General features: G+C 53.1%; 1 protein-coding gene across 5 annotated transcripts; it reads right to left on the bottom strand.

The window, feature by feature from the left end:
- Window positions 1–971: 971 nt before the first annotated feature.
- Window positions 972–19,926, bottom strand: SIAH1 (siah E3 ubiquitin protein ligase 1). Of its 5 annotated transcripts, XM_037066373.1 has the most exons (3): window positions 19,525–19,684; window positions 5,830–5,909; window positions 972–2,896 (listed from the first exon to the last, which is right to left on the bottom strand). In XM_037066373.1, exon 3 carries the CDS (start codon window positions 2,892–2,894, stop codon window positions 2,046–2,048), a length of 849 nt encoding a protein of 282 aa, XP_036922268.1. In that variant the 5' UTR covers window positions 2,895–2,896; window positions 5,830–5,909; window positions 19,525–19,684; the 3' UTR covers window positions 972–2,045. The 5 variants fall into 5 exon arrangements, with proteins under 5 accessions (XP_036922268.1, XP_036922271.1, XP_036922267.1 ...); XM_037066376.1 differs by lacking the exons at window positions 5,830–5,909; window positions 19,525–19,684 and adding an exon at window positions 19,816–19,926 and having other exon boundaries at window positions 972–2,889; XM_037066372.1 differs by lacking the exon at window positions 5,830–5,909.
- Between the last annotated feature and the right edge of the window lie 1,165 nt (window positions 19,927–21,091).

Here is a 21,091-nt window from a genome sequence, read left to right as displayed (position 1 = left end):
GCGGCTGGCCAGCGTCTGCTTCCGCCACGGGCCCAAGGCTTACGCAGCAGAGAGATGGCAGAGTCCTCCTCACTGACCATGGGGATCAGAAGCGAACTCCGTGCTCCAGAGTAACTCCAACAGGCTTTTCACGGCCCGGGGGTTGTAAAAGCCACACCGAGGAAAGTGGTCCCAGGTGACTCCGAAGGCCCCCGCAGCGCCTCGCCGGCTGTGTAGGGCCGCAGGCAGCAGCTAGCTCTGTGCTGCTGGTCCGGGGCATGATGAGAACAGCTGCCGCTTGTTGGGTGCTGATGACCTGCAAAGCACTGACCTAGGGGCCCTACTCTAGCTGACGGGACCCTTTGAGGTAGCTGGATAGCTAACCCCACCCACCGTACATGTTAGGATGCTGGTGCCCCGACGTCAAGCCGCTGGGAAATGCATTCGAGCTGGGACAGTCGTGAAGGCCCGTGGGAGTTTGGCGTCTGAGCCCAGGCTCGTAATCCCTAGGCTGTGAAATGTTAGCTCATTTTTGTTTTGTTTTTTAAGGAGGAAAAGTGATCAGCATGTTAACTAATCAGCCTCCTAAGACTTGTGAGAATCAGCCGTGGCTGATGTGGCCTGTGGATTGAGTGCTGGCCCGCAAACCAAAGGGTTGCCAGTTGGATTCCCAGTCAGGGCGCATGCCTGGGTTGTGGGCAGAGTCCCCAGTAGGGGGCGCTGGAGAGGCAACCACACATTGATGTTTCCTTCTCTCTTCCTTCTCCTCTCTCTCAATGTAAAAAGATCGTAAGAAAACCGTGAGAATCAAAATGTGAGCGAGAGGGAGGCGAAGGCCAGCTGTGCAGACAGAGGCCTGGGCTGCATTTGACACTGAAGCGCCCGCACTGCAGGCGGTGCGCTGCTCCCCGCTCCCAGGCCCAGGGCTGGGCGGGAGGGCAACTTCAGGTTTCAATCAGGTTTAGAGCTTAAACAGACACAGAGTTCTCTAATTTGCCAGATATTCTTTTAATGAGAATTATAAAAGACCACAAACATTTTTTTGCAAACTGCCATTTTTTAAAACAAATGATTTGCTTTTAATTACAAATACTGTGTAAGACAATGCCTTCTTTTTCAAAACCAATAAATACAAGAACAAATTTTAAACATGTGATTTGTCCAAAATATTTGAAAAAAATAGCCTATTTTTTTTAGTGTTTTAAAAAAATCAGTATATTCTAACCTTTCAAAGAATACGTTTGAAGATCTGACTCAACTGGAGAAAAAGAGAGAAAGAATGACCATCTTACAGCTGCTTTAAATAGCTCCTGATAATTCTACCACTGTCCCCTCTCCTTTCTGGAACTCTTCACAAAAACAGCTGAATTTAAAGTATGTCTAATTAACTGATTAATGGGGAGAAAAAATATTATGGAGCACACATGTATAAACTTCACCATGAACAATTATGCATATCAAAAAGACACTAACTTTAAAAAGGTACAAAAAAAATTGGGAAAAGCCTGAATTACAGAAAAGAAAGTCAAATTTATTTAATGAAAAACTAGAATTAATAAAAATGACCAAACACACACACAAATACACACACACAGCAGCACTATGCATCGACTCAGAAAGGGGGAAGCAGTGGCCTGAGACCACTCACATGGCTTGTCAGTTACAGGAAAACCCGAATGCACACGCACACACGCTCACGACTGCACACGCACGCACGCACTCCCGCAGAAACAAAAAACAAAACCCAGTATTTCCAACAGGACACTCAATCTACAACGAACACAAATTCAGAATTATTTTACAATGCTTCCTTTCTTAATACAAAAGATGCCCATCTTGGGTGTATATATATATATTTCTTTTCAGTGGTTTACTGTTGACTTATTTTAAATATATTAGTGTTACTACATGCAACTGTCTCCCGGATTTAACAGCCTCTCCTTTCATTTACCTTCATGTGACTAGCCCCGCCCGCCCAAAGTCTCTGGTCGGCAGGCAGTGCCTGTTCTCTGTGAAGTTGAATGCAATGGTTTTAAACACTGGCCAGGAAATGTTCAATTGCCATTTTAACACATGGAAATAGTTACGTTGATGCCTAAATTGCCGTTTTCTGCAAAAAGCTGTGCGATGCTGGTGTCAAAGACTAGACAGTCACTATTCATAATGGCTGTTGCAATCCCCTCATGAATAGACCGCGGAGTGGCTTCCCAAGTCAATCGCCGCCTGTGACCGTTGAGCTCCAGTCGGTACGCAAAGTTCTCGGCTTGCTTGCGCGTTCCGATCAGCTGCACGATGGCGAAGAACTGCTGGTGCCCGTCGTACTTCTCCTGCTTCTCCAGGACCAGCATGAAGTGGAAGCCGAAGCAGGACTGCATCATCACCCAGTCCACGGCGCCGGGCAGGTTGATGTCCGTGGCGAGGAAGACTATGTCCTCCCCCTGCAGCGTGGTGATGGACTTGTGCTGGTGCATCAGGTGCGGCATGACGGCGTCCAGCGAGCCCTGCCACTTGCAGGACGCGCCGGGGCACGGGCAGGAGTAGGGCCGAAACTCACAGAGCTCCTCGTGGTCTGCCTTCTCCGTGTGGGGCAGCGTGATCTCGCACCCGGAGGAGGCGTATTTACAAGGGAAGAGTACCGAGTTGGCCACTTTCTCCATAGCCAAGTTGCGAATGGACCCCAAGGGGCCGCGGCAGGTGGGGCAGCATGTGAGCTTCGGGCGACAGTTGCTGCAGACGAGGTGGCCGCTCTGACACTGCAGAATGGGCGGCAGCACATAGTCGAAGCAGACAGGACACTCAAAAAGACTGGCCAGGTCATTGTTGGACGCGGTGGTGCCCGTCAGGGCGGGCACCCTCTGGGACGGCGTGCACTTGGAGGTCCCGGTAGGCAGCGCTGCCGCAGTCTGGCGGCTCATTTCTGTAATAAGAGCATAAGTAAGAATAAAATGAGGAAGGAGAACTGCAGTTACAGTTTTAACTTGTTTTACAAAGTTATACTTGTTTCATGCAAATTTTACTGAGCAAAACAAAGGAAAATAAACAGGGTCAGATAATTGCACACAGTATGCATTTTGATTACTAGGAGTTATACACTGGATGAAATAGCTCCACAAAATGTTCCAGAACACACCAGAATCCACTTCCTCAAACGAAAAGCACAAGCCACCCCTGGGTGCACTGTGGGACAAATGCCGGAACAGCCCCTGGGCCCTGAGCAAGAAGGAACAGTGTGAGCNGGAACAGCCCCTGGGCCCTGAGCAACGAAGGAACAGTGTGAGCTCTGGACTCGCCCCCCCCCCCCGCCCCCCGCAGTCTGCTCTTCCCCATCTGAGTCAGCTGTGCACAGCTGTAGGGAGTGGACGTGACCAGAAGAGTCGCAAGGCACAGACTCGGAGGGACCCTAAGGCTGATCAGTGATCTGCTCGAGAGCTCCACTTGGGGAACGGAGGGGTCAGAAGGGCCGAGTGCCGCCCACCGCCCACCCTCACCCAGTCTGTCTCTCCCCAGAATGTTAACACCAGCTGGGTGGTAATCTTGTTTCCCACTGAGAGGGCCCCCCTCAAAGGTGAGGGGGGTCGAGGGCAGACGCAGGGCTAACCTTCAAGTTTCTAGTCTGACAGTCAGAGAAAGTAAATCATTCTGTTCTGCCACTCCACAATACAAATCAGATAAAATTTGCAACAGGGAAAGTTAGGAAAAGAAAGTAAGCAAAAACAAAAGCATTAGAGAGGCACACACACCTCTGGGGGCAGGGGTCTGGGTCCACAGGGAAAGAGCTCCTTGTGCCCGAGGCTCGCCACTGCTGCTAAAGACATGCATCGGCACAGTAAAGCCCGCCGGGGACAGACGCCACCTGGCAGGAATCCCCGGCACTGTGACTAACCTCAGGCCGTGTGAGAGGATGAAACAGCACCTTTCCCCAGAAATCTACCTGTGCCTTGGGGCTGACCCTGAGGGCCAAAGACCAGCCTACTGGCCTGAGTGTAGCCCTATAACTATATACAAGCCACATGCAACAAAATTAAACTTAATGCCTCAAAGGTTAACGTTTGCTCAATTATCATCACTATTCTGCTGCAGAGAATTTCACTTTGAAAGCCAGCACTGGCCACCAGTGGGGCAGTCGATGCAGCCTGGCTCTGCGTCACTCACAGCAGACACTCGGGAATGCAGCCGGAGGGCGCGCGCAAGGCCTGCTGGACCGACGCTAACAGGGTGCGAGCCGGGGAGGAAACAGTCCAGCGCAGTCCCCTCCACGTGGCTCGCCCTGCGCGTAGGACTGCGCAGCCCGCGCTCACGGCTGCAAACCCAGCGCAACGCAGGCGGCGGACCCAGCAAAGGAACAGCACAAGAACTCACCCTCCGGAGCCCCAGGAGGTTCCTCCTGCACGTGACCGGCACATTTTAGGTCACGTGTCAACAATCGGGTAAGCACCGCCGGACGCCGTGTCTGTGCTACATGCTGGTTCCAGGGTCCATTTCATGATGCTCATTAAGTGAGCAACAAAATAATTGGGGGGAAATGCTAAGCCACCAATGTCTTTCAAATTACTAAACTGAAGCAGCTAATCAAATCGAGAGTCAATAAGCTCAGGCTGTATTCAACATGATGTAACTACTAAGCAAGAGAAACACTCCTGTTTAATTTCTTGGCCTAACAAAATAGTTACACACTTAACCATAGTTCAGGTTCATGTTACAATGTATCTTTATTATTTTCCAAACACCATAAAAAGCGACCTAAACTCCCATTCAAAGTGTGAAAACACGTGAAACGTGGCGGGCGTTTCTCGCCAAGACACTACATTCACGAGACTGTGGTCACAACCGCCCAGAGCCCCGGCCGCCAGGCAGCCCTGCAGCAAGGACTCGAGTGTCCGCGGCAAACTGCGCAAGGCCCCATGGGACGTCGGGGTTAAACGCCAATCAAAGAAAGGCCCTGAGAGTTGAGCTGCGCTGCGGCCCGTCCCGATGCTGTCGCTCCCACCGCCCGAGACTCCCCCGGTTCCCAGTGCGAGCGACCCGGTCTCTGAAAAGCCAGTACCTCTTCTCCTCCTCGTCCCAGCGGCCGGCAGGCACGTGCGCAAGGCGCCCCTCCAGGAGCACAGAGAGGCCGAGGCCGACCTCCCGGTCATGGGAAGCCGGGCAGCGCACGGCCCTTCCCCCAGAAGCAGAGGCCGTGGGCGGCAGCGGCCCCTCCTGAACGGCTTCTGTCGCCCCGCATGTCGGGGTCGCGCTGTGGGGACGCGCAGGAGGGCCCGCTCCGTCCACCGCGACCGCTCCCCAGAAGCCCCGGCCCGGAGCCGGCAGAAGGAAGCCTCTTCGGTCTCAGGAGGCGCGGACTACACCTTCCGGGGCTCAAATCCGACTGCGGCTCCGAACGCGGGCGCCCAACTGCCCGGCCGTTTGTCCCGCCCGCGCCAGCTCGGGGGCAGGGCGGGCGGTCAGGGCGCAATGGCGGGTGGGAGGCCCTCACGAGTGACCGCGGGCTCCCGCCACCGGAGCGCTCTTTGCAGCCCAGGGCCGGGCGGGCGCAGCTGCAGAAAAGCCGGGCGCACCCGCCGCCGCAGGCGCCTCCGCAGGCACGGGCGGCGGCCAGAAGCTCTGCCGGGAGGGGCGAGGGCGCGTGCTCAGCGCCGCCCGCGCTCCACCCACCGCCCGAGGCCTCCAACGGCGGGGGAGGGGGTGGCCAACAGCCCGGGCACCCCAGCATCGTCACCAGCCGAGTTCCGGGCTCGGACACCGGCCGCCTGGGACAGCCTCGCACAGCCCGTGCGGACCGCGCGGCCACACAGGAGCCCTCCCCGCGCTGCCAGGGTTCGCTGCCGGGGAAGCACCCAGTAACTTTACCGGGAGTCCTCGGTTCTCACTCCCGCCTCCATCTCTACCGCCAGCATCGCATCCTAAGTCCCCCTCTCGCTCCAGAAACACTGCAGAGAGGGAAGACCCCCCCCCCTTAAACTCCCACATCCACCTCCACAACGACACTGCGTTCTCTCCCGACCCTGGGAAAGCCAGCCCGCGTGGCCTCCTGACACCCAGGGGCCTGCTCCGCCGTTAAACCAGCGTCGCCTCGCCCCAGTCCAGCCCTGGGCCTCGGGCCAGCCGGCGCCCTCCGGTGCGGCCACCTTGCTGTCACTCCCGGAGGCCTGCAGATGGCAGAGGGCCGATCACCCACCCCCAGCGTGGAGTCTCACCGCTAGTCACTCCCCACCCCCACCGTATTAACTGCGTGTTCCATCACCTCGGCCTTATTTTACCACGACCTTATTAGTGATGTTTTGTATCATTAGGAGAAGAGTGTAATTGAAAATACACTGTCTATCGACGCATACAAACTACTATTACCTACATTTTATCTTCTTATACTGATCCATTCTAGATAGCTCTCAAGTTTCTAGGCAGAAGACTTCCGATGTTTTAGGCAGAGAAAGTCTTTGCAAAAACAATTAAGACAGAGCCCAAATGTATAAAGCAAATAAAGAAGATGACTGATTCCTCAAGCTAAAAGAAAATTGCATCTCCCCGCCCAGACTTCCAAAGGGCCTTCCAGCACTGTCTGAAAATCCTTAATCTGTGGACAAACCCCTCAAGGAGGGAGTCACCACAGTGAAAGGTGAAGTGGTCTCCAGTCACCTACGCCCAAATGTGAGCCCAGCCCACCCCTGGGGGTTTACGCAGTAACCCCAACAGAATTTCTCAGCCAGGCACAACTCACCCACGGTGGTGTCACGGGGACCTGAAAACTGCACAAAAACTGCAGCACGTTACGACAAGCCCAGAGGATCCAAAGTAAGCAAAAAGTCCACATTTTGCAAGTGTGCTCATTACCTACACCTCAATCCCAAGTTGGTATGAAGTTTAAATAGATTTTAACCTAAACAAAACATTTTAGAAATATCCTTTAATGTTATCTTAGTGAGTTCAGAGTACCTGACCACTGCTTTTACACATCAGCCCACAGGAGAAGCAGATGGACTTAAACTTGTATTCTCAATGTCATGTGGGAACTTGTTTCCTTTTATTGAATGGCTGATGAAGAATTTGTCTGATTAGTCATAGCCGCATGCCTGGCTACTCTAATTAATACAGTGTCGTGCTTAGCATTTTCTTCCAGTTTACAAATGGCATGACAGCAGGCAAAGGATGCCCCCCGAAGATGTCCACACCCTAACCCCGCCACTGCGCCCGTGAGGATGCTAGGGCACAGCAGCAGGGAGGTAACACAGGCACCAACGAAGTGAGGTGAGAGGGGAGAAAGAGTCGGGCAGGGAACCAGACTGTAATGTAGCGTCAGGAAGCAGCTGCAGACAGAACACACGGGGCGGGCCGGGCGGGGGGGCCTCTGTCCAAGAAGCGACCATCAGCCAGTCAGCTGAGTGACAGGAGGCGGCGGTTTTAGCTCTATTTCCTTCAAAGGGGACAACAAATAAGCTTTTTAATAAAGATTAGTCCAAAAAATGTGAAAACAGAATAAGAAGTAAATCTTGCATTCTTAATTTAGTAAAAAAGTGGGTTGCAAATATCATTACCCCTCTTACTTCTCCAAAAATCATTCACAGAAACAATGTAATGTTTACTGTAAAAGAAAAGCATAGGTCCGTATTATAAATGACTCTGTTCTAGAAACCAAGGGGTTAAATCAAACTACTTTTCAAAACAAAACATTTAAGGGTTTTTCTCCTTTCCTCAACTGCTTTCTGCAAAAAAAAATGGTACTTTCTACATTTGATATTATGAGTATTATGCAGAAAATGTTTGTTAAACTTAATGTTAAAAACTGCTTCTATTTTAGATTTACTTTTTCACACACTGACAAAATTTAGACAAGTCCCATTAAAAATTCAACATCTTGCCTTGCTGGTGTGGCTCGTGGATTGAGCACGGGCCCGCAAACCAAAGGGTTTGATTCCCAGTCAGGGCACAGGCCTGGGTTGCAGGCCGGGTCCACAGTAGGGGACACAGGAGAGGCAACCACACATTGATGTTTCTCTCCCACTCTTTCTCCTTCCCTTCCCCTCTCTCTAAAAATAAATAAAATCTTAAAAACAAAACAAAACAAACTCATGATGATGTCAAGACTACTGATGATTATTTGGAAAATCTAAAAAAAAATCAGTATCTTAAAAGACCTAGTTAAAAGTCAAACTTTGGTTTTAAACAATAATGCTAAGAAAATAACCTATCTTTAGTTTCCAGAACTGCAGCAAAGTGATAAGAAAAAAATGTTAATTGTACATATTTTTCTAAAAGCACCCCTTTCCTGAAGGTAAATCTGAACACTGCAGGGCTACAGAAGGAAAGTCAGTGCCTAATGAGACTGACGGTCCGAAGTGGAGAAAGCCCAGGGTGAAAGGCCCCACACACAGCCGCCTGAAAACTGGCCACCTGACCAAGGCGAGGGCACAGTAGATGAAGAAGCAAACTCAAACCCTAACACATCTGCCCAGCAACACACACTTGCTATTTTCCTGACTAGCTCACTGCATTTTGAGGCTTCTACCTNCCTTTCCTGAAGGTAAATCTGAACACTGCAGGGCTACAGAAGGAAAGTCAGTGCCTAATGAGACTGACGGTCCGAAGTGGAGAAAGCCCAGGGTGAAAGGCCCCACACACAGCCGCCTGAAAACTGGCCACCTGACCAAGGCGAGGGCACAGTCGATGAAGAAGCAAACTCAAACCCTAACACATCTGTCCAGCAACACACACTTGCTATTTTCCTGACTAGCTCACTGCATTTTGAGGCTTCTACCTCAGGTAAAAAAAATATGCGTGTAGACAGCATAACTTAATCAAAACCTACTAGGCACTACACTGGCTAGATACTGAAACAGGACAATGAGATGCAGAGTAGGAGATGCCTACGGACTGTCTAATCAAAACAAGCAGTTGATACCCAGAAGGGTTAAGATGAGAGGCTGAAAAAGAGAAGCCTGCCTAGAACAAAAGAGCTCCCACCCCAAGGAGATGTGAGGGCCCACTAGAGGGAAGGGCAGCGGACCCCAGACTGCACAGTTCCCCGGCTTCCTCACGCTCACTGACCACCCAGGGGTCCTGTTACAGTGCAGACTGGGACTTAGAGCCAGGATTCGTCTCAGCCAAGCAGGGGAGCGTGGCTGGCCCTCGGAGAGCCCGGGACGACCCACTCCCGGTGTGGCCAGCACTGCTGGCTGAGGCCCCACACTAAGTAGCAGGAGTCTGAAGGGCAGAGCCAAGGAGCCAAGGAGAGCGAGACTCAGGCGGGGCAAGGTCTCTGATGTCCAGGGATGGCAGGGGTGGCAGAGGACCCACAGGACCCGCGAATGCGTCAGAGCCGGAGCAGGTCGCGCCTCTCGGCAGTTTTACTGGGCACTGGCGTTGCTTCTGCCACCAGAAAAAAGTAAGAAAAAAGGCAACGAGCCGACATGCTTTGATCTGCAAGAACTCGAGGAATATGGTACCCATGAACTCTCACGAAAATTACTTGGTGAAAAAAATCAAACCAATAAAGTGATGAATCAAAATAAATAATTTAGAAATGGTGATTCAGTTGTAAAAAGACTAGTCAACAGTGACTCCACTTAAATGCAGAACTAAGACTAAACTACAGGCATTAAAATTACAAACTAGGAAGTAAATATTATAAACCCAGGCAAGGCACAAATAATTACGAAATAAACAATAAACAATCGTATTATAAGCAAGTGTAAAAACAGAACGGCACAGACACGTGGGGCCCACTAAGAGGTCTGGTAAGATCAGGCCACAGCTTGGGAAACATGGAAGTTGAAATAATTTCAGAAACAGATCTTACACCTTTGCAAAAGTTAAAATTTGAATCAAAGACGCAAATGTAAAATGTAAAACCATAAACGTCCCAGAAGTCAACATAGGAGAAAATCTAGATGACCTTGAGTTTGGCAATGACTTCTAGAAACACTACCAAAGATATGACCAAGAAAGAAACAATTGATAAGCTGAATTTGATTAAAACTAAAAATCTCTGCTCTGCAAAACACACTGTCAGGAGGATGAGAAGACAAACCACAAATTGGGAGAATATCATTGCAAAAGGCGTATCTGATAAAGAACTATTATATTTTGTCTTCTGTAACGCACACTTTGCCCAAATTTTGGAGGGAAAATAAGGGTGCACATTATACATGGGAATAACAATGCCACGTTTAATGCACACAACACGTGGCTGCCTATCACACACGGGAGGGCACCACGCACAACAAAATACACAAAGAAATTTTCAGCTGATGTTCTTCTTCTGTCCTGTGAGCTCTGTACACAGGCCTCATAAAGCAGGTTGTCTCTCCATTCTGCAGATGAGGAAACCAAAGATCAGAAACGGCCCTTGACTGGGGTGGCTGAGCTGGCTGCAGTGTGGGCCAGTAACCGCAGGGCTGTGGGTCTGGTCCCAGGAGAGGGAGGCAGCACGGGAGGCAGCGATCCCTCCCTCCCTCCCTCCCGTCTCCCTAAACTATAAACAAAATCTTTTTTACAAATCACAAAATTTAAGAAGTAATAAAAAGAGAGCCAGACCGCTTTATTCCTAAATCTTATTTTCTTTCAAATAACCCTAAAAAAGTGTGAATAATCTTCTGTTTGGTGCAGAATATTTAACTTAGCACCCAATATTTCTTTTCAGTGTTAATAAAGTGTCAAAAACATTTAACATTTACCTAAATTCTTTACATTAAACCTCTAGTCCTAACAAGCAGTTGCTTGTTGACATTTTTTGCACCAAAGTGGTAGAACATGACTGTTTGAGTTGGCCATTAAATCATGAGACATTATCCAAAGTATCGAGAAAAGAGGAGCAGAGAAATAAGAGGAAGAAAGAGGGTCAAACAGGCTTCCTAATCTTTTTTGTCAGTGTTGTTCTTTGTATATTTTTTATTCTTTGTTTTCTTTTGTCATTTTTGTCTCACCCCTTTTATTTCATAGCACACACTATTAAATAATAGAATTTTGGTAACACAGTTGAAATTTTCAAAACTATGTCAGTCAAGATTACACCACAATTATTACTGCAAGTCACACAGTCTAGATAAAAACATCCACGCCCTGGCCAGGTAGCTCAGTTGGTTAGAACCTCATCCACAAAGACACACCAAGACACGCCAAGATCGGGGGTTCGATCCCCCATCGGGGCACATATAAGAATTAATCGATGATGCATGAATAGGTAGAATGACATATTTTAATATCATGCTTCTCTCTTTGTTCCTCCCTAATATCAAATAAAAATTTTTAAAAGCATCCAAATACTAGTCACTCAGCTATTTGTGTCCCAGTTTGAATACAAGTGTCCACTGCCCGACGTTTCACACTCTCCCAGTGTGCACGGTCACCACGCACTCCAGGAGACGAGCGCCCCTTTGCCCCATCCTGGCGTTGCGCCCTGCTTTCGAAATTTCATAAAATACGTTGCGCCCAGTCCCACAGTGTATCCCACAGCGTGACACCCCATTTAGCTCCACATTCCCGCCGACAAACACAGCGGACGAGAGCCCACACACGCACACACATCTCAGAACAACAGTTGTAAAGCAGATCACACTTGGCAGCACACTGTGAAGAGCTGATGCTGCACTGAACGGAGACAAGCACACCGCTTGGGACCGAAGAGATTTTAAAAACAAGGCTAAAAAAATCACTCAAGCCCTGGCTGGTGTAGCTCAGTGGATTGAGCACAGGCCTGTGAACCAGAGGACCGCGGTTCGATTCCCAGTCAGGGCACATGCCTGGGTTGCAGGCCAGTTCCCGGCGGGGGCCAGTTCCCAGCAAGGGATGCACGAGAAGCAACCATACATTGATGTTTCTCTCCCTCTCTCTTTCCCTTCCCCTCTAAAGATAAATAATAAATAAAATCTTTAAAAAATTTAAAAGTAAGTAAGTAAAAAATAAAACAGTTCGATGCATTTAAAAAAATCACCCGAGAAAGACATTATATGACTGACATCTCTTTGCTAGTCCAATACAAAAATAATGAAATTTATGGGAAACAAATGCCACATTAAAATTTATGGAGCCTTATTCAAATTGAACTATACTCCACTGGAAGTTATAACGTATCTTCATAAACATTACATCTGAAACTAACCATACCATTTCAGTTATTTCAAAGGATGTAACACATGAACTAACACACACTCTAACTTTCCCCAAGCTAATTTCTCTGCAACATGTAACATCTTAGTTTCCTGTTAGCACGATCTGAGCCACCTGGCCTGCGGCAGCCCGGTCACTGAAGGGCCCCTCGGACCAGCGGCCCCGGGCCCCGGGCCCCGGGCTGGAGCTACAGCACAGCCAGGAGGGTAGGCTCCAGGGAAGCGGGGCAGGGGTGGAGGGCCTCATCCAGAACCGATTCGCGTGGATGAAGCAAAGCCGCAGCCGAACGGCTCCCACTGAGCACCCGCAGGTTGGCAAGGAAGCACGGCTCGCGCGGCCACACTGAACAGGTCACACCCAGTGCCGGAGCCAGAAAGGACTGCAGCCCGGCCTCGGCGGCGCTGCGATCGGGCTTCGTCCGCAGCAGACACGCTCCCATGCTCCACCGCGCAGCGCCACGTGACCGACTGGTCTGGCGGTCTCATCTGCCTCTAAGTTGCAGGTTCGAACCGCGGCCTGCTGACAAACCATGCTCGCTGCCCACGACCACTCCCAGCCCCCAACCCCACCAGGCCCTCCTCAGCTCCTTCACGGGCTCCTGCTCCTGCCCGCAAACTCCTGACATTGCAAGTTGTCCACAGTCCACTTTTCCTCACTTTGGGGACCTTGGTCAGCTTCAATAGTTTGTAAATTCCACCAAAATTTTCAAGGACTTCAAAATCTGTGTCTACCCCAGGTAAAACAAACAGAACCCCCCAGATTTTTCTAAACCTTCAGCTGCATACACCCGACTGCTGCCCCCCACACCCCCCCCCGGGGGGTGGGGGGGAGGGGGCAGGTGTCGAAGTGGAGCTCCGGGCCTTCCTCCACAGCCTTCCTTCCTAGACAGCAGAAGGCTCTGCCCTCCCGGGGACTGGGCTCCGGAGCCTGAGGGCACCCCTGACTCTTCTTAGCACGTGACCGACCTACAGCGACCAGGAGGTCCTGTGGTGCCAACGCACCCGCCCCTCCCCACCTACCACTAGTGTGCAGTCTAAGGCACCTGCTCTCTCACCGGATTACTGACGCAAGACCCTCCTACCTGGAAACCCGGCTCCTTACCCCCATCCTCGCCCCTCACCCCACATACACCCCCAGCGTGCTCCAAGCACAGCAACCAGAGGAGCCCAGGTCAAAGGTGAGCGGGATCACGCCACTCCTCTGCCCCATACCCTCCCCACTGGCACCCCCAACGCATCCCGGTGATGTGTCTGTCCCCATCACTTGGTCTTCATCTCCCACAGCATGGCCTCCTTGCCCCAGGTGGCCAGGCGGCTCCTTTGGGCCTCTGCCTTAAACTGTTCTGCTCCCAGATGCTCACAGGACTGGTCATCTCCTTCCAGCCTCTGCTCTTCCTTCTGGTCCTTCTCCAGGAGGCCCCATCCCTCGGTCTGTAAGTGGCCAGCGCTCGCCCAAGGACCCGTCCACCAGGCCCACCGAGTCCTTGCCCCTCTTCCACTTCCCTTCTCCCCTCCCCATTTCTATCTGTTTTTCCACAGGTTAAGACAATACACTTATTTATTATGTTGCGGCCTCCCCACCCACATGCCCCCANAGATGCTCACAGGACTGGTCATCTCCTTCCAGCCTCTGCTCTTCCTTCTGGTCCTTCTCCAGGAGGCCCCATCCCTCGGTCTGTAAGTGGCCAGCGCTCGCCCAAGGACCCATCCACCAGGCCCACCGAGTCCTTGCCCCTCTTCCACTTCCCTTCTCCTCTCCCCATTTCTATCTGTTTTTCCACAGAATGAATTACTTTCTAACAGGTTAATACAATACACTTATTTATTATGTTGCGGCCTCCCCACCCACATGCCCCCAAACTGGAAGGTAGGAATTTGTCTGGTTCAATGACGTGTCCCAAACACGTAAACAGTGCCTGCACACCGCATAAGCTCAATAAATATTTGTTGAATGAACGAATAAATGAGAAAGCAAAAGAACTACAGACTTCTGAGTAGTATCATCCAAGGCTAGATACAATGGAACAAAGCTTCTTAACGCCCTCAGAGAAAACCATCGGCACTCAGAGCTCTGTGCCAAGACAAACTATGCCAGGCACTGAGGGCAGCAGGGTGACGCAAGGCTCAGAAACACACGTCCTCCCGTGTGGCGCTCCTGGCGGACACGCTCCTCAAACACAAGGGAATGGGCGGGGAAGGAGGATGGCCCAGCAGACGGCAGACCCCGCCCCCAAGAAGGTAAAGGGGCAAGAAGGTGCTGACCAAGGACCAGGCACACTGTGGGGGGAAGGCAGTGCGAGGAGGTGTCAGAGCAGCTGGGCATTCCCACGGTGGTGAGGATGGCAGCAGTGAGCACAGAGAAGCAGAACAGCAACTAAATGAAGACAAGCACGAGCTGCAAGGAGGACGGCACAGACGCAGGTCCAACGGGGTGGGAGATGGGCACAGACAGCAGCCCCTCCCTGTGTGCAGGCACGCACGCCCCACGCAATGGAGGAAGGAGGACAGCAGCTGTCACCCAGAAGACCAGCGGTCCCAGCACCTCTCCTGGCCCCTCGCTGCCTCTCAGGGGGCCTCTGGAGGACACCTCTAACACGCCGCAGCAGGGCACTCACTGACCACACAGACTCGGCTGACGGCTTCACCCACACCACCCAGAGTACACACAGCAGAAGCCCTCCAACGCCGATTTGCCTCCGCCTTCCCTCCTGTNGGGCACAGACAGCAGCCCCTCCCTGTGTGCAGGCACGCACGCCCCACGCAATGGAGGAAGGAGGACAGCAGCTGTCACCCAGAAGACCAGCGGTCCCAGCACCTCTCCTGGCCCCTCGCTGCCTCTCAGGGGGCCTCTGGAGGACACCTCTAACCCGCCGCAGCAGGGTACTCACTGACCACACAGACTCGCCTGACGGCTTCACCCACACCGCCCAGAGTACACACAGCAGAAGCCCTCCAACGCCGATTTGCCTCCGCCTTCCCTCCTGTCAGAAAGGAACAAGTGACCGCACCTGGGCACTGTCCTCTCACCTGCGGGACCTCACAGCCTCACCAACCCTCTCCTCTGGCATCAGCCTGTCCCTCTCTCCACTGGTGCAGTCCCTCCAACACCCAAACGTGCTCATTCACCTCCCACCTGCCTCTGTGACCCGTGTCCCCGACTGGCCTCCGCCTCACTGGGTCATCTGGACGACTCTTAGAGTCCTCGCCTCCCACCGATCTGAACCGGCCCTGTCACAGTGCTGCCATCCCTCTGCACCCACCCCCCGTCTTTCCTGTCTGAATAACAGCACCACAACCCACCCAGCTGCGTGAGCCAGAGCCCACTTAATTCCTTTTTCCCCTCGCCTCCAATACCTAATCCACCAGCAAGCCCTGTTAATTCTGCCTCCAAATACATCTCGGGTCCACCCACCCTTCTTCAATTTCACTGCCACCGCCTTAATCCAGGCTCAGACACAACAACGGCCTGATCACAGAACCGGCCTTCTGACCAATCAGCTCTCCAGACAAGGAGAGCGGGCGCCAAAGCTGAAAGGGGGTTACGTCCCTCCCGTGATTCAAACCCTCTGATGGCTTCCTAGCAGCCTGAGAGTGAAACCCGTGTGCCTCGCCTGGTCCTGCCCGGCCACTCCCCTCACCCACGTGCAGCACTCTCTTCTCTGAGCTCCGAGATCAGCCCCGGTCACTCCTGCCTCCGGCAGGCACCAGTTCCCTGTGCCCCGCCTGACAGCAGCCCCTCCCGCCCCCACTCCTCACTCCAGCACTGCTGACTCCTTACGGCAGGCGTCGCAGTCTGGATTCTGTTTACTTCCCTCACTAGACTATAAGTAGTCACACTCACAGAAAGTAAGTAACCTACTCAACAGCTAGTTTTTAAAAATCATGGAAGCACTTTCCTCATGTCGCAGGCAGCATCCCTGCTCTCAAGGGGCCCAACATCACAGACACAACTGGAAAGTGACAGGACCTGACAGGGCCAAACAAACCAGGTCTAACCCAGGAACCTGTCCTCTCAACCAGGGACTGTGCCCGCGTCTCCAGCAGCAGGATGCGGGCGGGGGAGCAGGCAGTGTCCTTGGTAACTGTCCACATGCTGATGGAAACCAGGGCTCAGAGAGCTAAGTCATGTCCCCAGAGTGGCACAGATGGGCATTTGAGGGATTAAGAATGGTCGTCAGCAGCCCTGGCTGGTGTGGCTCAGTGGATTGAGCGCGGGCCTGTGAAGCAGAGGGTCGCTGGTTCGATTCCCAGTCAGGGCGCATGCCTGGGTTGCAGGCCAGGTTCCCAGTGGGGGACCCATGAGAGGCAGCTACACATTGATGTTTCTTTCCCACTCTTTCTCCTTCCTGTCCCCTCTCTCTAAAAATAAATAAAATATTAAAAAAAAAAAAGAATGGTCGTCAGCAAAGGCCGTCAGCAAAGGCACAGAGATGCTGGAGTGCTGGAGTACAGACAGAGTCAGGAAACACAAAAGACTCCAGTCCGATCAGGCAGGGCAAAGGGAAAATGCCACAGAGGCTGCAGCTGGGGAGGCACAGTAGGAACAGTGTGGAGGCCCTGGTCAGGACTCAGTGAACCTGTCCTGAGCACTAACCACAGTCCACAAACACGCTGGACTCGAGACAAAGAGGTCACAGGGTCCCCACAAAGAACACGGACTATCAGCATGGGGCGGGGCATGTGTAGTACGGACAACACTACAGTTCAGGGATACATGTTACAGCAGGTACAGTTAGAGCAGAGAGCGCTATGGGAACAGAGAGATGACACCCCACTCCAGGTGGGGGTCCAGACAGAACATCTCAAATGAGCCGGGCTGAGACCACAGAGCTCAGCGGAAGAGACACCTGCACCTGCAGACACCTGCACACAGGCACCTGCAAGCCAGCAGGTGAAAATGGCGAGGAAGCAGGAAGACAAGAGGGTGCCGGTGCAAGGGGGGCTGTACACTTCCTACGCATGTCAGGGAGCTCAGAACCACACCAAGGCCCCGTGAGTCCCCCGTGTCAGAAAGCGCCCCTGAACTGCAGGAAAGACTGGAGGGAGGACAGAGACCAAAAGCAGGCAGACTACTCAGAAAGCAGAAGAGAATGACTGAATGTACAGTGGAAATGAGAGGCGGGGGGGGGGGGGGGGGGGNAGAGAGAGAGAGAGGAAGGGAGAGGCTGCAGAGCAATGCCAGATTTGAAATAGACAGGAGAAAAGCCAGGGCTTGACCACTAACTGGATACAGAGGGTGAGAGGTGGGACAGTTAGAAAAGTGGACATGCACATCTGAAGCACCTTAGGATACAAAAGTGGATACGTATCACTGTACATCTGCCAAAACTTGCAGTGCACAGTATCGAGGGGGAACCAGAACTGAAGCATGGACCTCTGGGTGGTAAGTGTCAACACTCACACCGACGGTAATAATGTATCATAATGTATCGTTTTGGTGGAGGATGCTGATAATAGCGCAGGCTGTGTACCAGTGGGAACAGGGAGTGTATGGGAAATCTCAGTACCTTCTGTTTTCCTATGAATCTAAAAGTGCTCTAACACATAAAGGAACTTTTAAAAAATGACCTACAGACAAGAGAATTCGTGGGTCTAGAGTTCAGCAAGCACAGTGACCTGAGTGCCTCCAGCAAGTAGGCAGTCGCGGGTCAGAAACAAGCAGGCACCGACCACAGGAGAAGAGGCAGCACAAGCCCTGCCCCTCTGCAGCCGACGCTATGGGGACCGTACCCACGGAAAACCCGATCACCAGCATTTAAAGTGCATTGGAAAAACTGCGGTTTGAAAGAAGTCATTTAAGAAACATTATAAAAAAAGAAAAAGTTATCCTCGGGTGTTTGGGTGGTTGTTTTTGGAGTGGGGGTGTGGGAAGTGGTAGACACGAAAACCTGTCTCTGAGGCTTTCATATGTTTGCAGTGGGAACAACTGAAAAAATATCCAGAACTGAACCATTTCACAAGGGGTGAACAGAAAATCTAAAGTTATAATCAAAAGTCTGTAACAGACCTCTTTAACGGAGAAAAACCTGCAATCTTTAGAAATTGGGCACATCAACTGCTTTAAAATACAAGTGGTCACTTTGCAAAGTTAGTAACCACTGCATCACCCTCATAACCTGCGACCTATTTTCAAAACGCTGAAAATAAAGGCCTATTCTTCAGACCACATCACCACTGCCATAGTTAGATACTTCCTTTGTAACTCCAATTAATTTAGCCTCATTATAATATTCTTAATTGCATGTCAAAGAGTATTGCTCTACAGCCATTTCATGAAAATTTCCCAAAGCTTAGAGGCAACAGATACTAAGCTGAATTGAAATAAATTTGTTTCTGAACTTGCAGTGTGTTAAATACTTATCCAGAAAACTTCTACATTTATTAATTTACCTTACTTTGGTTTAAAAGTAGTATTTAATGTTGCTGAATTATGCTGGAAAAATGCCAAGGGGGTCATTTAGACCACCTCGATAACATAGCTAAAGAAAACACGGGGCAGAGCAAACTTTGGGGATGCAACCAACCATCCCAGGTCACTTAAGTCTGTATCTTTAATGTCGAGAACAAAAAAAAAGTCACACAATTTGTCTCATCTACTCTAAGTCTCAAAACCTATGTGTCCCAAAGCGAACCAGAGTCTCCGCTTGCCGCCTGGGCCCGACCTCCCCCCAAACCTGCTGCCCGAAGCTGCACTTCGCTCTGCGGGAGCGTCTGAAACAGGCCGAGGCCCAGGGACCCCGCGCACCGGAGTGACGCGGTTCTCCGAGTCGGTCCCCTCGGCGAGCGCCTCGGCGCCCGAAGGACCCCTCCTCCCAGTCGCTCTCGCTGGTTCGACTCTGGACCTACCCAAGTCCCCTCCTGGAGAAACTTCCAAACGCCAGCGTCTTGAAACACCTGTCATTGTACCATCTAAACCCCTTATTTTCATTTCGTAACAACAAATGCACTAGAAGGGAAAAAACCCAAGAACTAAGGATTTACAACGTGATTTCACAAATTCTGGCCTAAGCACTTCCAACGCACCCGTCACGCCAAAACAGGCTCCCAAGTTCGGTAACTCGGCCATCACGGCTCCGGGGCGCGGCTTCCCCGCGGCCCGCCTCCCCAGCCCCACCCCCCCGCCCCGAGCCCCCCAACCCCGAACCCTCAGCGACCACCTCCGCAACTCCCACCCAGTGGGCACCGCGCCCCGCCCACTTCGCAGGTGACCAACCTGAGCGCAGCGCAGGTAAGCGCCTCGCCCAAGGTCAAGGCCGGGGAAGGGGGGCGGGCGGGGACAGGACTGGAACCGACGCACCGGCCTCCGAGCCGCCGCTGCCCGCGGAAGGGGGCGGTGCACCTTCCGACGCCCCCTCCGAGCCGCGCTCCGGGCTGCGGTGACTCGGACGCGCGGAGGCGCGAACCCCCTCCGCGCCCGCCCCGGGACTGGGAACGGGACACTCACTCCACGCGGCGGCCCGGGCGCGTCGCGCACCGACCCCCAACTGCCCGGGAGCGGAGCCCGCGGACACCGGGGCTGACGGCCGCCGGCCCGAGCCTCCCCGGCCGGCCGCCCGCCGGCGCCACCGGCTCCCAGCGACACAAACAAGGGAGGCGGCCGCATTCCTGCCGGCGCAGGGCGCGGGCTCGGCCCGGGCGGGAGGGCGCGCGCGGCGGCCCCGGGGCCGGGCGGCGGGGAGGGGCCGCGGGGAGCGGCCGGCGCGGCCCGCGCTCAGCTGACCTGCGCCATGTTGGCCNCATTTCTGTGGGCGGAGAGCGCGCCTCGGACCCCGGTCCTGGCACCAACGCGCTCCGTCGCCAACCCCCGCCACCGCGGGCAGCGCCACCGCCTCTTCCCGGCGCCGAGACCGACGGGACACCCTGGGCCGCCGCCGCCTCTCGAGAGCGCGCCCCGCAACGGCCGCCCCGGCTCCCCCCTGGCCGCCGCCGCCGCCGCCGCGCCGCGCGTCCTCGAGCCCGCCGCGCGCGCCCGCTAAATACCACACACTGCGGCGGCCGCCATGAGGAGGCGCGGCCCCGCGAGCCGGTGGCCCGGGGGCGGGGCTTCCGCGCGCGCAGGCGCAGAGGCGCTGGCGCGGGCACCGCGGCGTGGATCTCCGCGGGCGGTGGCGGCGGCTGTGGCTCAAAATCTCGCGCCCAGCGAACGCCGGCGCGGCCCGGTGCTGCCCGCACGCGCCGCCCGCGGGGCCTGGTCCGTGGCCAGAGGGGTCGCCGGGCGCAGAAGGCGCCCTGGGAGCCGCCCGTGCGCTCTTGTTTACTGGTCTGGCTCAGGGCCTCCGGGCCCTTCCCAATTCCGCTCCTCCCCAGCGAAAAATTCGTTACCGGGGGACCCCACCCTGAGGGGCCCGGGACAAGCCCCTCCCTTAGGTTAGAACTGCCTCCCCCGCCCCCCCGGCACCCCCCAGAAGCGAGACGAGTTTCTAAGGTTTGTCCACAACTGAAAACCACGCCTCTTCCCCCGTGTGCTGGTCTGGAAGCCAACTGGGACTCTGCTTTCTTCCCTTTCAATGAAAAATCAAAGGAAACGCCATTCACAATGCTTCGGTGGATACAATGTATTCTGTATACCTGAGCGAACGCGGGTGTCTGAGACATTCACGAGCCCTGATTAGACCCTCTATGGAAACAGTATTCTACCGGGAAACAAAGTTACTTTTTGTGTATTAGAGACCCAGGGAATTACCTCCCCGTCGTCTCCAGCCTCCCCGCCACTAGGAAATCCTTCCCGTGGGAAGTTTTTAAGCAAAGTGGTCCCCTGACAACACACTCAAAGGTTAGCTCGAAAGCCCAAGGCTCAGACTCAAGAGTTACCTTCAGTACTAACACAAGCTGCTGATTTCCAGCGTCCCCGAACCAATGGGCGGACACACTGTGTCCGCGCTGGTACTGTTCATTCTCTCCTCTACCTTATACTTCGTGCATTGTGGCTGCTGTCTTCCTCTGGGACCATGAGCACGTCCAAACAGTGTTTCTTGGGGTCTGGAAAGTTGTTGTTTTTTTTTTTAAACGCT

The sequence above is a fragment of the Sturnira hondurensis genome, unplaced genomic scaffold (assembly GCF_014824575.4).
Source record: "Sturnira hondurensis isolate 20B ecotype Veracruz unplaced genomic scaffold, ASM1482457v3 Scaffold0016617, whole genome shotgun sequence".
Taxonomy (NCBI): Eukaryota; Metazoa; Chordata; class Mammalia; order Chiroptera; family Phyllostomidae; genus Sturnira; species Sturnira hondurensis.
This window is presented reverse-complemented; position numbering and strand designations above follow the sequence as displayed.